The 11,669-nt window shown below is 43.5% G+C and overlaps 1 protein-coding gene and 1 non-coding gene across 2 annotated transcripts; one reads left to right on the forward strand and one right to left on the reverse strand.

Moving 5' to 3' along the window:
• Positions 1-5,169: 5,169 nt before the first annotated feature.
• Positions 5,170-6,147, reverse strand: LOC106412909. Its single transcript, XM_013853779.2, has one exon. It carries the CDS (start codon positions 6,145-6,147, stop codon positions 5,170-5,172), a length of 978 nt encoding a protein of 325 aa, XP_013709233.2.
• Positions 6,148-6,810: 663 nt separating this feature from the next.
• On the forward strand, positions 6,811-6,917 carry LOC125592164. Its single transcript, XR_007328011.1, has one exon. It is a non-coding gene; the product is annotated as a small nucleolar RNA R71 (small nucleolar RNA).
• The last annotated feature ends 4,752 nt before the right edge of the window (positions 6,918-11,669 follow it).

Raw genomic sequence — 11,669 nt, forward strand, 5'->3', positions numbered from 1 at the left:
CTGAAATTTTGGAGGTTTCCTTAATAGTCGGGAACAGTCAGTCGCTTGCTCTCTTTGGGAACAACCTTCGGATTGATCCGACTGGTTGTTCTACGTTAGATATTCCAAAATGACTTCTTCCTTCATGGCACTCTCTTCTTTACTCTTTCACATGCTCCAAACCTGGAATGATATCAAATAAGCATGAATTAGGACTGAGAATTAACTCAAAGAACACATATAATGGTATTAAAAACACCATATATCAATTCCCCCAGACTTAGATCCTTGTTTGTCCTCGAACAAGGCCAAGCCTCAAGAACAAGGAGAAAGTTTTGAACCATACAAGCTGTAGACTCGCTTGACCTCAATAACCATACTCTTACCACACATCTCTGAAGCATACAAGCTGTAGACTCAGACCACACACCCTTACCAGAACACCCACGATCGCTGTTAGAAAATCAGCTCCATACTCTGTATCTCATACCTGAAAAAGGGTACACTATCGAGACAAAACTCCTTAGATTCAATTAAGAACAACGTGAGCTTCTCATCACATGCACTATTCAGGGTAGACGGGCTAGGTAAGGAACATGTTATTTCATAGTGGAGCTAAGAGTGTTTAGGGGCTACCAAATTTAAGTGGATGCAGGATATCGGGCAAAATAGTAGGAGAGGACGGATCCATTGATGTCCACAGCCCTTACTCGTTTCTGCTTCACGGGTGCAGTTGTTCTCTCCTTCGGATCAACCGTGGGACTGTTCTTCAGTTCTTGACTTCCTTTGCATACTCCTCAAAAATTGGTACCAACTCCTTGCTCAATCTTCCCAGTGGCGTGTGTTTATATATATATTATATATATATTTATATTATTTTTTAACATACAAGGTGATGGGGTTGCGAGGGAGAGGCAACAGAATGAATGTTTCGCAGCCACTGGTGGTCTATTCTTTTGTTTCTCACTGGTCGCCATTGTTCCTCTGATTAGAACATGCACTCATAGACTGTTCTCTTGTTAGAGCATGGTCTCATCGACTGTTCTCTTCATGCTTGATTTCTCTTCTCTGAGTGTATGGCATTAACGAGTAAGAGGCTGCATCGATCATTTCCTCTCCGACCCTTTTGCACATATCTGCACATATGACACTGAAAAACATAGTGCATGAGGGTAAAAATAAAGGCTTAGGCGCAAGGTGGGAACTAGCTAAGATGAGTTAGCCATTCAGGATCAGCAAGATTGGTAAAAGGAGTAAGAAGTCCTGAGTGTAAGTCTCGTTTCCCTGATCTAGTGCCCATAACAAGAAGAATTTCAGTCAAAATTAGGTTCAAGTTAGGTGGAGTTGAGTCTACCCAGTGTAACCTGATCGGTTGAGAGCTTCTGGAGAATCAAATGAGATAAGTTAGGGGTGTTCCAGGTCCAAGTGTGGGTCTTTCATCACTGCTAAGGTCACTGGATAAGAAATTTAAAGCACGAGGTGGTTAAAAGATTATCACAACACAAGGTCCTAATTCCCACAAGAGTTTTAGCTGACTCGATCCTAAACCGACTCAGAAATAAAGACAGAGTATCAGCACACAACAAGTGCTTCCCCCAGACTTAATTTACACCATCCCTGGTGTGAAACCAAATCGAGGTCAACCAAATAACAACACAAAGCATAAAAATAAAGAGTTCAGATGGATAGAACAATGGATAGAGAATACTCCTTGCGGACTCAGTTGGACTCGCCGCTCTCAGCCGGATAAAACGAACATCTGTTGTGCGAGCGATGAACCTCCTCAGTTGAAGTGCATGTTCCCATAGGCGCCTTTCCTGGACGGTGCGATCGTGGAGTCTGCTCTGCTGGTGACTGTCGCTGGTTACTTCCGCCAATGCAGCCGAGCCTCTTACCATGATAATCAGAGAAAATGGACTGCAAAAACAGAGAGAACTCGGAAATCCAATTGGATTAGAAGCAAGAATCACTTAAAAAGAGTGAGAATTTAAGTTTTGGTGATGGCTTCAAAATCGCAAGAGAGGGAGGAGTGTACGGCTGAGTGAAAGGGGAAAGTGGAAGGGTGGGGCCTTAAATAGGCGAAACCTACCGCTCTCCATTATCTCTCTCTCTCTTTTTTATTATTATTTTTATTGTTTTTGGGTCCGGAACACTTACCTGGAACAGGCGATGGGTTGTTCCACCAGAAGAATAATCTTTCGGTTGTTCTGATTGAAGTGTTCGGTTTTTCTTGTTTTTGACCTACAACTAAATCTGGAAAAAAAATAAACTATAGAAAACAATATATACACTCACCAGTGGGTTGCCTCCCACCAAGCGCTTAGTTAAAGTCATTAGCTTGACTTGGCTCAGCCAATCAGGCTGATGGGGGATCGCTTAGGGGAATTTCTTCACCCTCTGCGATAGTGGAGTCAGCAAGGCAATGCTTGATGCGCTGACCATTGACGACGAACTCGTCTCCCTTTCTGTCCAGCAACACAACTGCTCCGTAAGGGCGGACTTCCTTAACGGTGAAGGATCCGGACCATCTAGATTTCAGCTTGCCTGGGAACAGCCTCAGTCTGGAGTTGAAGAGCAAGACCTTATCGTTTGGTCCGAAACGTCTGGCATTGATTCGCTTGTCATGGTAGGCTTTGGTCTTCTCCTTATAAATTTTGGAACTCTCATAGGCGAGGTGCCTTATCTCTTCTAGCTCATGGACTTGGATCATGCGCCTCTCAGTTGCTGGCTTGATGTCGAAATTCAGTAAATTGACCACCCATGCAGCCTTGTATTCGAGCTCGACAGAAAGATGACAAGCCTTACCGTAGACCAGGTGATAGGGGGTGGTCCCTAGCGGCGTTTTGTAGGCTGTTCTGTAGGCCCAGAGAGCATCGTCCAGCTTAAGCGACCAGTCCTTGCGTGAGGTATTGACAGCTTTCTGTAGAATGTTCTTGACTTCCCTGTTGGAAACTTCAACCTGCCCACTAGTTTGGGGGTGATAAGCGGTAGCCACCTTGTGTTTCACCCCATTCTTCTTTAACAGGCCCTGAAATGCCTTGTTGATGAAGTGTGTTCCGCCATCGCTAATGACCACTCTAGGCACCCCAAATCTCGGAAAGATGATGGAGCTGAACATCTTAGTCACCACTTTTGCATCATTAGTGGGACTCGCCACAGCTTCTACCCACTTGGAGACATAGTCAACGGCGACCAGGATGTACCCGTTCTTAAAGGACGGGGGGAATGGTCCCATGAAGTCGACTCCTCAACAGTCGAACACCTCAACTTATAAAATGTAATTCTGAGGCATTTCATTCCTTTGCTGATGTTCCCAAGTCGCTGGCATGCATCACATCGAGCTATGTAGGTGTGAGCATCTCTGAACATAGTTGGCCACCAGAAACCTGCTTGGAGGATTTTGGAAACCGTTTTGAATGTGGTGAAGTGCCCTACATAAGAGTAACCATGGCAATGATGTAGAATCCCTGGAATATCTGCCTCTGGAACACACCTTCTGAATATGCCATCCTTGCAATGTTTGTACAAGTACGGTTCATCCCAAACATACTGCCTCGCCTCTCTTAAGAATTTCCTTTTCTCGTTTCCAGTGAACTTAAGTGGTTCATTTTCAGCAGCTAGGAAGTTCGCAATCTCAGAAAACCAGGGGAGGTGAGAGTACTGCTTTTGGATCGCGGCTACTGGTTGTTCCGGTATGCGAGAACAATCGGATGTTATGCTCAGGGGTTGTTACGCGAAGCGCAGACCAATCGCGTTGACGTGTTCCACTGTTTGTTCTTCATCAAGAGATGTGTCGTCCTCAATCTTCATTCTGGACAAGTGGTCTGCAACCCCATTCTCGACTCCCTTTTTGCCTTTTATCTCGAGATAAAATTCTTAGAGAAGAAGAATTCACCTCAACAACCTCGGTTTTGCATCCTTCTTTGTGAGCAAGTACTTAAGAGCAGCATGGCCTGTGTGCACAATCACCTTTGATCCCACCAGGTAGGATCTGAACTTCTCGAATGCAAAAAAATAGCCAGGAGTTCCTTCTCAGTCGTAGCGTATCTGCATTGAGCTTCATCCATGGTTTTGCTTGCGTAATAGATCACATGAAGTTTCTTATCCTTGCGCTGTCCAAGGACTGCTCCAACTGCAAAATCGCTAGCATCAGTCATTATCTCAAAAGGGAGATCCTAGTCTGGCGGTTGTACAACAGGTGCGCTAACTAGAGCTCCTTTGATCGTATGGAACGCAGCTAAGCACTCGCTGTCGAAATCAAACTTGATCTCCTTGCAGAGCAGTCTGGTGAGTGGTCTCGCTATTTTTGAGAAATCCTTGATGAACCTCCTGTAAAACCCTGCATGACCCAAGAAGCTTCTGATAGCTTTCATAGTTGTTGGTGGCTGCAAGCTCATCATCACCTCGACCTTTGCCTTATCTACCTCAATGCCTTTCTCGGAGATCTTATGCCCTAGAACAATCCCATCTCTGACCATAAAGTGGCACTTCTCCCAATTGAGCACCAGATGTTTCTCCTCACACCTTTTGAGTACCTTGCACAAGTTTGACAAACAGACACTAAAGGAGCTTCCATAGACACTGAAATCGTCCATGAAAACCTCCATAATGTCTTCAATCAGGTCAGTAAAGATCGACATCATGCAGCGCTGAAATGTTGTTGGCGCATTGCACAGGCCGAATGGCATTCTCCTGTATGCGCACGTTCCGTATGGGCATGTGAACGTCGTCTTCTCCTGATCGTTCGGATGTATAGGGATCTGAAAGAAACCTGAATAATCATCTAAAAAGCAGTAAAATGGGTGGTTAGCCAATCTCTCAAGCATTTGATCAATGAAGGAAAGTGGAAAGTGATCCTTTCTAGTGGCTACATTTAATTTTCTGAAATTAATGCACATGCGATGTCCTGTCACTGTTTTAGTAGGGATCAATTCATTCTTTTCATTTGTGATAACAGTGATCCCACCTTTCTTAGGTACTACATGAACATGGCTAACCCACTTACTATCAGATATGTCATAGATCACACCCGCTTCAAGAAGTTTCATTATCTCTTTCTTAACAACATCTTTTAGATTCGGGTTTAACCTCCTCTGATTCATTGCAGCGGATCAATCCCTTCATCCACCTCAAAGGTCTGTCCATCCAGCATCGGCTTCTTCAGCAGCTCATCCATCTCGAACTGCATGACTAGTCCCCCAGATTGAGATCAATCTTCCCTTGCCGCACATCAATGATGGCTCCAACAGTACATAGGAACGGTCTTCCTAAGATGAGAGGATCTTTTGATTCCTCTTCCAGCTCTAGAACTACGAAGTCTGCTGGAACAGAGGTGTTCCTGAATTTTACTTGGAGATCCTCCAGAATACAAACCGGGGACTTAACTGATCTATCCGCGAACATGAAGGACATCTTAGTTGGTTTGAAATGCGTGTATCCCAGACGTCGTGCTACAGAGTAGGGCATGAGGTTTACGCTGGATCCCAGATCAACCAAGGCGCATGAGAAAATTGTCTTCCCAATCTGGATAGAGAGGACGAACTTGCCAGGGTCTCCTCGCTTCTTTATCTGCATGTTCTGAAGCACGGCGTTGCACTCCTTAGAGACAGTCATGAATTCGCTCTCCTCTGATATTTTTCCTGAGATCAATCCCTTCATAAAGCTGCGCATGGAGGGCAGCATCTGGATCGCATCCATCAAGGGGAGTCGGACGGTTAGGTCCTCCAGCATCTTTCTGCACTTCATCTCCTCTCGGTCCTTACGAGTAGCCTTTGCTGGAACAAGGTAAGGGACTTTAGGAGTGTATTCGCGAGCAGGAACAGGCTCTGGGATCGGGCGGACAGCCTCAGCTGGTTGTTCTGGTTCTGGCGAATTGGTTCCAATTGTTGGTTCCCTCTCCTTCTTAGCTGCCGGGGTATCGGCTGGTGGTTGTTCCGACTCTTTCTGCTTCCCCTTCTCAGCCACAGTGAACCTCTTCTTTACCGGCTCAGACAGTTGCTTTCCGCTTCTCAACTCAACCGCATTGCACTCCTTAGGGTTTTTGTCGGTTTTCCCAGGTAGAGTACCTTGTTGCCTCTTGACGCTCTCAGCAGTCTGAGCAATCTGAATGTCCATATGACTCGCGACATTGTCGTATTTGGTGCTCAAATCGCTGAACATATGGTTCATTCTGGTATTGTTCTCGGTAGTAACATGGTCTAGAGCCTTCCCTTAGAGCTGTTGTCCTTGGAGCAGCTGCTGCAACATAGCTTTTGTCTCATCTTGCGGAACAGCGACAGGAGCAGAGGTAGATGGCTGAGTGTTCTGGTGTTTTGCAGTTGGCTTAGAACATAGGTCTGGGGTTAGTAGTTCTTTTGATACCCGACATACTGACCTTGGTTACTCTTTACAGGATCAGCTGGTTTGTCTTTCTTAGGCCAGAAATGTTGTGGGTTGTTCCTCACGTTAGGGTTTGGGTAGTAGTTTTTGAGCTGCCATCCTTTCCCATTCACATAGCTCACCTCTTGTTGATCGCCTCCTGATATTTCAGCATCAAACGCCAGGTCACCGACACTCTTCTCAAGAGCTGCTTCTTCTATTATGAACACTTGGCTTTGGTTTCCCTTAAGCAGTTGGTCCACCTTTGAAGCGAGATCATCTATGATGTTCACACTTTTCGAGCAGTCATGCTCCTTGTTCTTGTTTAGTGAACTTGAAGCCATGTTCTCAATCAGCTCGAACGCACCAGGTGTGGTTTGAGTCATGAAGTCTCCATTACTCGAAGAATCAATGGTTTTTCTAAACTCATAGCTCACTCCATCATAGAACACCTCCAATATATAGTCATCGTCAAACCCATGGTGCGGGCACTCTCTCTGGTACTCTTTGTACCTCTCCCAAGCTTCATGAAAAGGTTCATCAGACTTCTCCTTGAAATTGGAGATCATGTGCCGTAGAGCCGCAGTTTTAGATTTCGTGTAGAAGTGGCTCAGGAACGCTGATCGGACCTTGTCTCATGAGGTAAGAGAACCGGTCGGCAGAGATTAGAGCCAGCGAGAAGCTTTCCCTTCAAGAGAAAATGGGAACAGCGTGCATTTGACATAATCTGGTGGCACTCCGTTAGAGCGAGAGAAATTTCAGATTCTCTCAAAGGCTTCGATGTGGTCCATCGGGATGTCAGTAGTGAGACCGCTGAACGTGCTCTTCCGTACTAGACTTATCAGTGCAGGTTTGATCTCATAGTCTTGCCGAGTGCAAAGAGGAGGGTTGATGGGGGAGCGGTTAGTAGCGAAGTTCTGCGGAAGGTTCCGCTCCCCCATAGGAGCACCACGCTCTTCTCGCGCAGCGTTCTCAGCTGCTTCTTGAACAGCTTGTTGCTGATTTTGGATGGTCTGCTGCATATGCAACATCTATTGTTGTTGAGTATGCATTTGTTGTTGAATGATTGCCAATGCAGCAGTGAGGTCATCCTGATTGCCGTGATCACCAATTTTGGTGTCAGTTGTTCTCGGCTGTTGACGGTTCTGTCTTTCTAATCTTGCGAGTTCATCGTTGGTCAATTGATGTAGTGGTCCTTGTGCGTTGCTCCGAGTATGTCTACTGGTCATGCACTTGGATCATCTGTTCCAACAAAGAATTAAAAGCAAGTTAGATATCTCAGACTAAATATTAAACCCTCTCTCTCTCTCTGGGTGTTCGAGAGGATTCAGAATTTTGATGGCGGACGAACTGGAGTTGTCGCCATTAGTTCCGCTGTCGCCGATGGTGGATCCTTCCTAGATCGATCTCGAAGCGGGACATGGCGAACAAACTCAGTGCCGAATCTGCCTTGAGACTGATGGTATCCCCCTAATCTCGCTTCTCCTTTTTATGGGTTTTTGCTAGTGATCGCTGCTTGCTCAAAATCCTGGTCCCAGTCGCAACGGCACCAAAACTTGATACACTAAAATTGAATCCTTGCTACTGTCAAGTAAACAGTGGTAATTGTAATATTTGAGATTCAATCCAGAGGACCAGTTTACTCTTTACTCTTATGAGTTCAATATTAAGCTGGGAAACAAGTGGGGTTAAAATCAATGGTGCACTACAAGAAAACACATGCTTAACGAGGAAATTTAACGAGGAAAAACAATCCTCATAAATTTACGTCGATTTTACGAGGAACTTACGTGGAAAACTAAAGTCATCGTTATTTCCTCGTAACGTAACGACAAAAGTGTTTCGTCGTAAAGTGGATGTAATTTGACAAGTATTTTACGAGGAAAAACTATTTCCTCGTAAATACGACGTAAACTTTGCGTGTTATTTACGAGGAAATAGTTTACGTGTATTTAGCGAGGAAATTTTGAATCAACCAACTTTGTAGGTGTTACACGTTTTTTTTTTGCCACCTAATTAATTTTCGTCGTAAATTCATAGGAAAATTACAACTACCAGATTCGAAATTTTCTATAAATATGGATGTTTGAACATCATTTTAAACACACCAACAACAAAAAACGTGAAAGAAAAAAAAATGGCTGGCTCCGGGACTATTTACAAGTTGCGGAAGTGGATGTATATGCATAGAGATACTAACGGGAGAGTGACGAAAGAATACCTTGCGGGTCTGGAGACATTTATGAATCAAGCAGATTCAACACCGCTCGCCCAAGAAAGTGGTATGATGTTCTGTCTTTGTCGGAAATGCAACAATTCGAAACTGGCAAACCGTGAAAATGTTTGGAAGCATTTAATAAATAGAGGTTTCACGCCAAATTACTATATCTGGTTTCAACATGGAGAAGATTTTAATTATGATAAGCTAGTAGTAGTAATAGCAATTTTCAGGAAAAAGAACCGGTTGATCATCATTTGCATAATGAACATAGTTACCATCAGGAGGAGATGGTAGATTATGATAGGGTTCATGATATGGTAGCTGATGCATTCCTAGCTCATGATGAAGATGAAAAATCTAATATAGATGCAAAAAAATTTTACGAAATGTTAAACGCGGCGAATCAACCAATTTATAGTGGTTGTAGAGAAGGTCTCTCTAAATTGTCGTTAGCTGCTAGAATGATGAATATTAAAACTGATCACAATCTACCTGAAAGTTGTATGAACGAATGGGCGGACTTGTTTAAAGAGTATTTGCCGGAAGACAATATGTCTGCTGATTCTTATTATGAGATTCAGAAACTGGTTTATAGTCTTGGGTTGCCTTCGGAGATGATAGATGTTTGCATCGACAACTGCATGATCTATTGGGGAGATGATGAGAAGCTAGAAGAATGTCGATTCTGCAAGAAGCCACGATTCAAGCCGCAAGGACGGGGACGTAATAGGGTACCGTACCAAAGGATGTGGTACCTACCAATTACAGACAGATTGAAAAGATTGTATCAATCAGAGCAGACTGCTGGAAAGATGAGATGGCATGCCGAGCATACTCAGACGGATGGTGAGATGACTCATCCATCAGATGCAAGAGCCTGGAAACATTTCAACAAAGTACATCCGGATTTTGCTAGCAATATCCGGAATGTGTATCTCGGACTATGCACAGATGGATTTAGTCCGTTCGGAATGTCAGGGAGACAATATTCATTGTGGCCAGTCTTTCTTACACCATACAACCTGCCACCGGAGATGTGCATGCAACGGGAGTTGCTATTCTTGACCATTTTAATACCTGGTCCGAACCATCCAAAAAGGTCCCTGGATGTTTTCCTACAACCACTGATAAAAGAGTTGAAGGATTTGTGGTCTAAAGGGGTGAGGACGTATGACTGTTCAACGAAGACGAATTTTACGATGCGAGCGATGCTTTTGTGGACCATAAGTGATTTTCCTGCCTATGGGATGTTGTCTGGATGGACTACACATGGGAGATTAGCTTGTCCATATTGTAATGGAACGACAGATGCGTTTCAACTGAAGAATGGTAGGAAGACAAGTTGGTTTGATTGTCACCGTCGATTTCTTCCCATTGGCCATCCTTACCGAAGAAACAAGAATTTGTTTAGGCACAAAAGGGTTGTGAGAGACACTCCTCCTCCATATCTAACTGGAGAACAAATTGAAGCGCAAATCGACTACTACGGAGCTAACGAAACAGTTCGTTGGGGTGGTAATTGGCATGTCCCTTGTAATATGCATGATTCTTACGGTGTTCATCACAACTGGCACAAGAAGAGTATATTTTGGGAGTTGCCATATTGGAAGGATCTTCTTCTGTGCCACAACCTCGATGTGATGCATATAGAGAAGAATTTCTTTGAGAACATCATGAATACAATATTGAATGTCCCAGGAAAGACAAAAGACAACATAAAATCGAGGTTGGACTTGCCGGATATTTGCTCAAGAAGCGAGTTACATATTAAAAGCAATGGACAAGTTCCCGTTCCGATATTCAGATTATCTTCAGAAAAAAAGTCGGTGTTGTTCAACTGGGTGGCATCAGAAGTGAAGTTCCCTGATGGGTATGTTTTGAATCTCTCTAGATGTGTTGAAAATGGTCAAAAGTTCTCCGGGATGAAAAAGTCATGATTGTCATGTCTTTATGCAACGACTACTGCCCTTTGCATTTGCGGAGCTACTCCAACAAACGTACATGAAGCACTTGCAGGTACGTAGTGTATTATATCATAATAATTTACAAAATAATATATGACTAACAATGTGTTTAATTTTTTTTGGAATATAAAAGGCATTTGAGCATTTTTCAGGGATCTGAGCATACGCACTCTTAAAGAAGAAGTTGTGGAACAGCTTCAGGAGAACATTCTCATCTTATTGTGCAACTTGGAGAAGATATTTCCTCCCGGATTTTTTGACGTCATGGAGCATCTAGCTGTCCACCTCCCATATGAGGCATTGCTTCGTGGACCTGTACATTACGTATGGATGTATCAGTATGAGCGAGCCATGAAATATTTGAAGGGAAAAGCAAAGAACCTCGCCAAATTTGAACGTTCTATAATTGCTGGAAGTTTGACGGAAGAAGTTTCTCATTTCACATCGTACTACTTTGCGTCAAAAGTATGTACTCGGAGAAGATCTCCGAGAAGATATGATGATGGTGGTGTTGCGCCAACATATGCAGTTGCTGGTGTTCCAGACATCTTTAGCCAGATTGGGCGACTCGGTGGGAAGTCTAAAGAGGTTTGGTGGTCGAGTGAACAAGACGCTCATAGTGCACACACCTATATTCTACTCAATTGCGAAGATCCATTGATCCGTTATTTTGAAAGGTAACATATATTGACACTTCGAAACACATATAAGTATAATTAATTGTATAATTGCGAGAGATTCATTCCTATAAAATGTGATTTTACAGCCTATTTGTTTCTCAAGTCGAAGAAACATTTCCTGGTATATCCACAAGTGACGTAGACAAAAGGAAAGATCAACACTTCATTAAGTGGTTGCGGAATCAGGTATTAACTCAAACTCTTTTTTCATACATGATATGTATTTCATTAACATTCTCTTTATTTTTGTAGGTTGATTATGACGACGACGATGCAGATTATCCTAAGTGGTTACACGAAGTAATTCAATCTCCACTTGTAAAGGTCACCACATCACAGATGTATTTCACACGAGGCTATACTTTTCATACATATGAGTATGGTAGACAGCGGGCAACCAGTAACTATGGAATATGTGTGAAAGGGGAAACAGATTTCTACGGGATCTTGACGGAGATTATTGAAGTC

The sequence above is a fragment of the Brassica napus genome, chromosome C8 (assembly GCF_020379485.1).
Source record: "Brassica napus cultivar Da-Ae chromosome C8, Da-Ae, whole genome shotgun sequence".
NCBI lineage: Eukaryota > Viridiplantae > Streptophyta > Magnoliopsida > Brassicales > Brassicaceae > Brassica > Brassica napus.

Coding starts and splice junctions, on each gene's coding strand:
- LOC106412909 (XM_013853779.2), bottom strand. CDS start 6,147: ATGAACCATATGTTCAGCGATTTGAGCACCAAATACGACAATGTCGCG.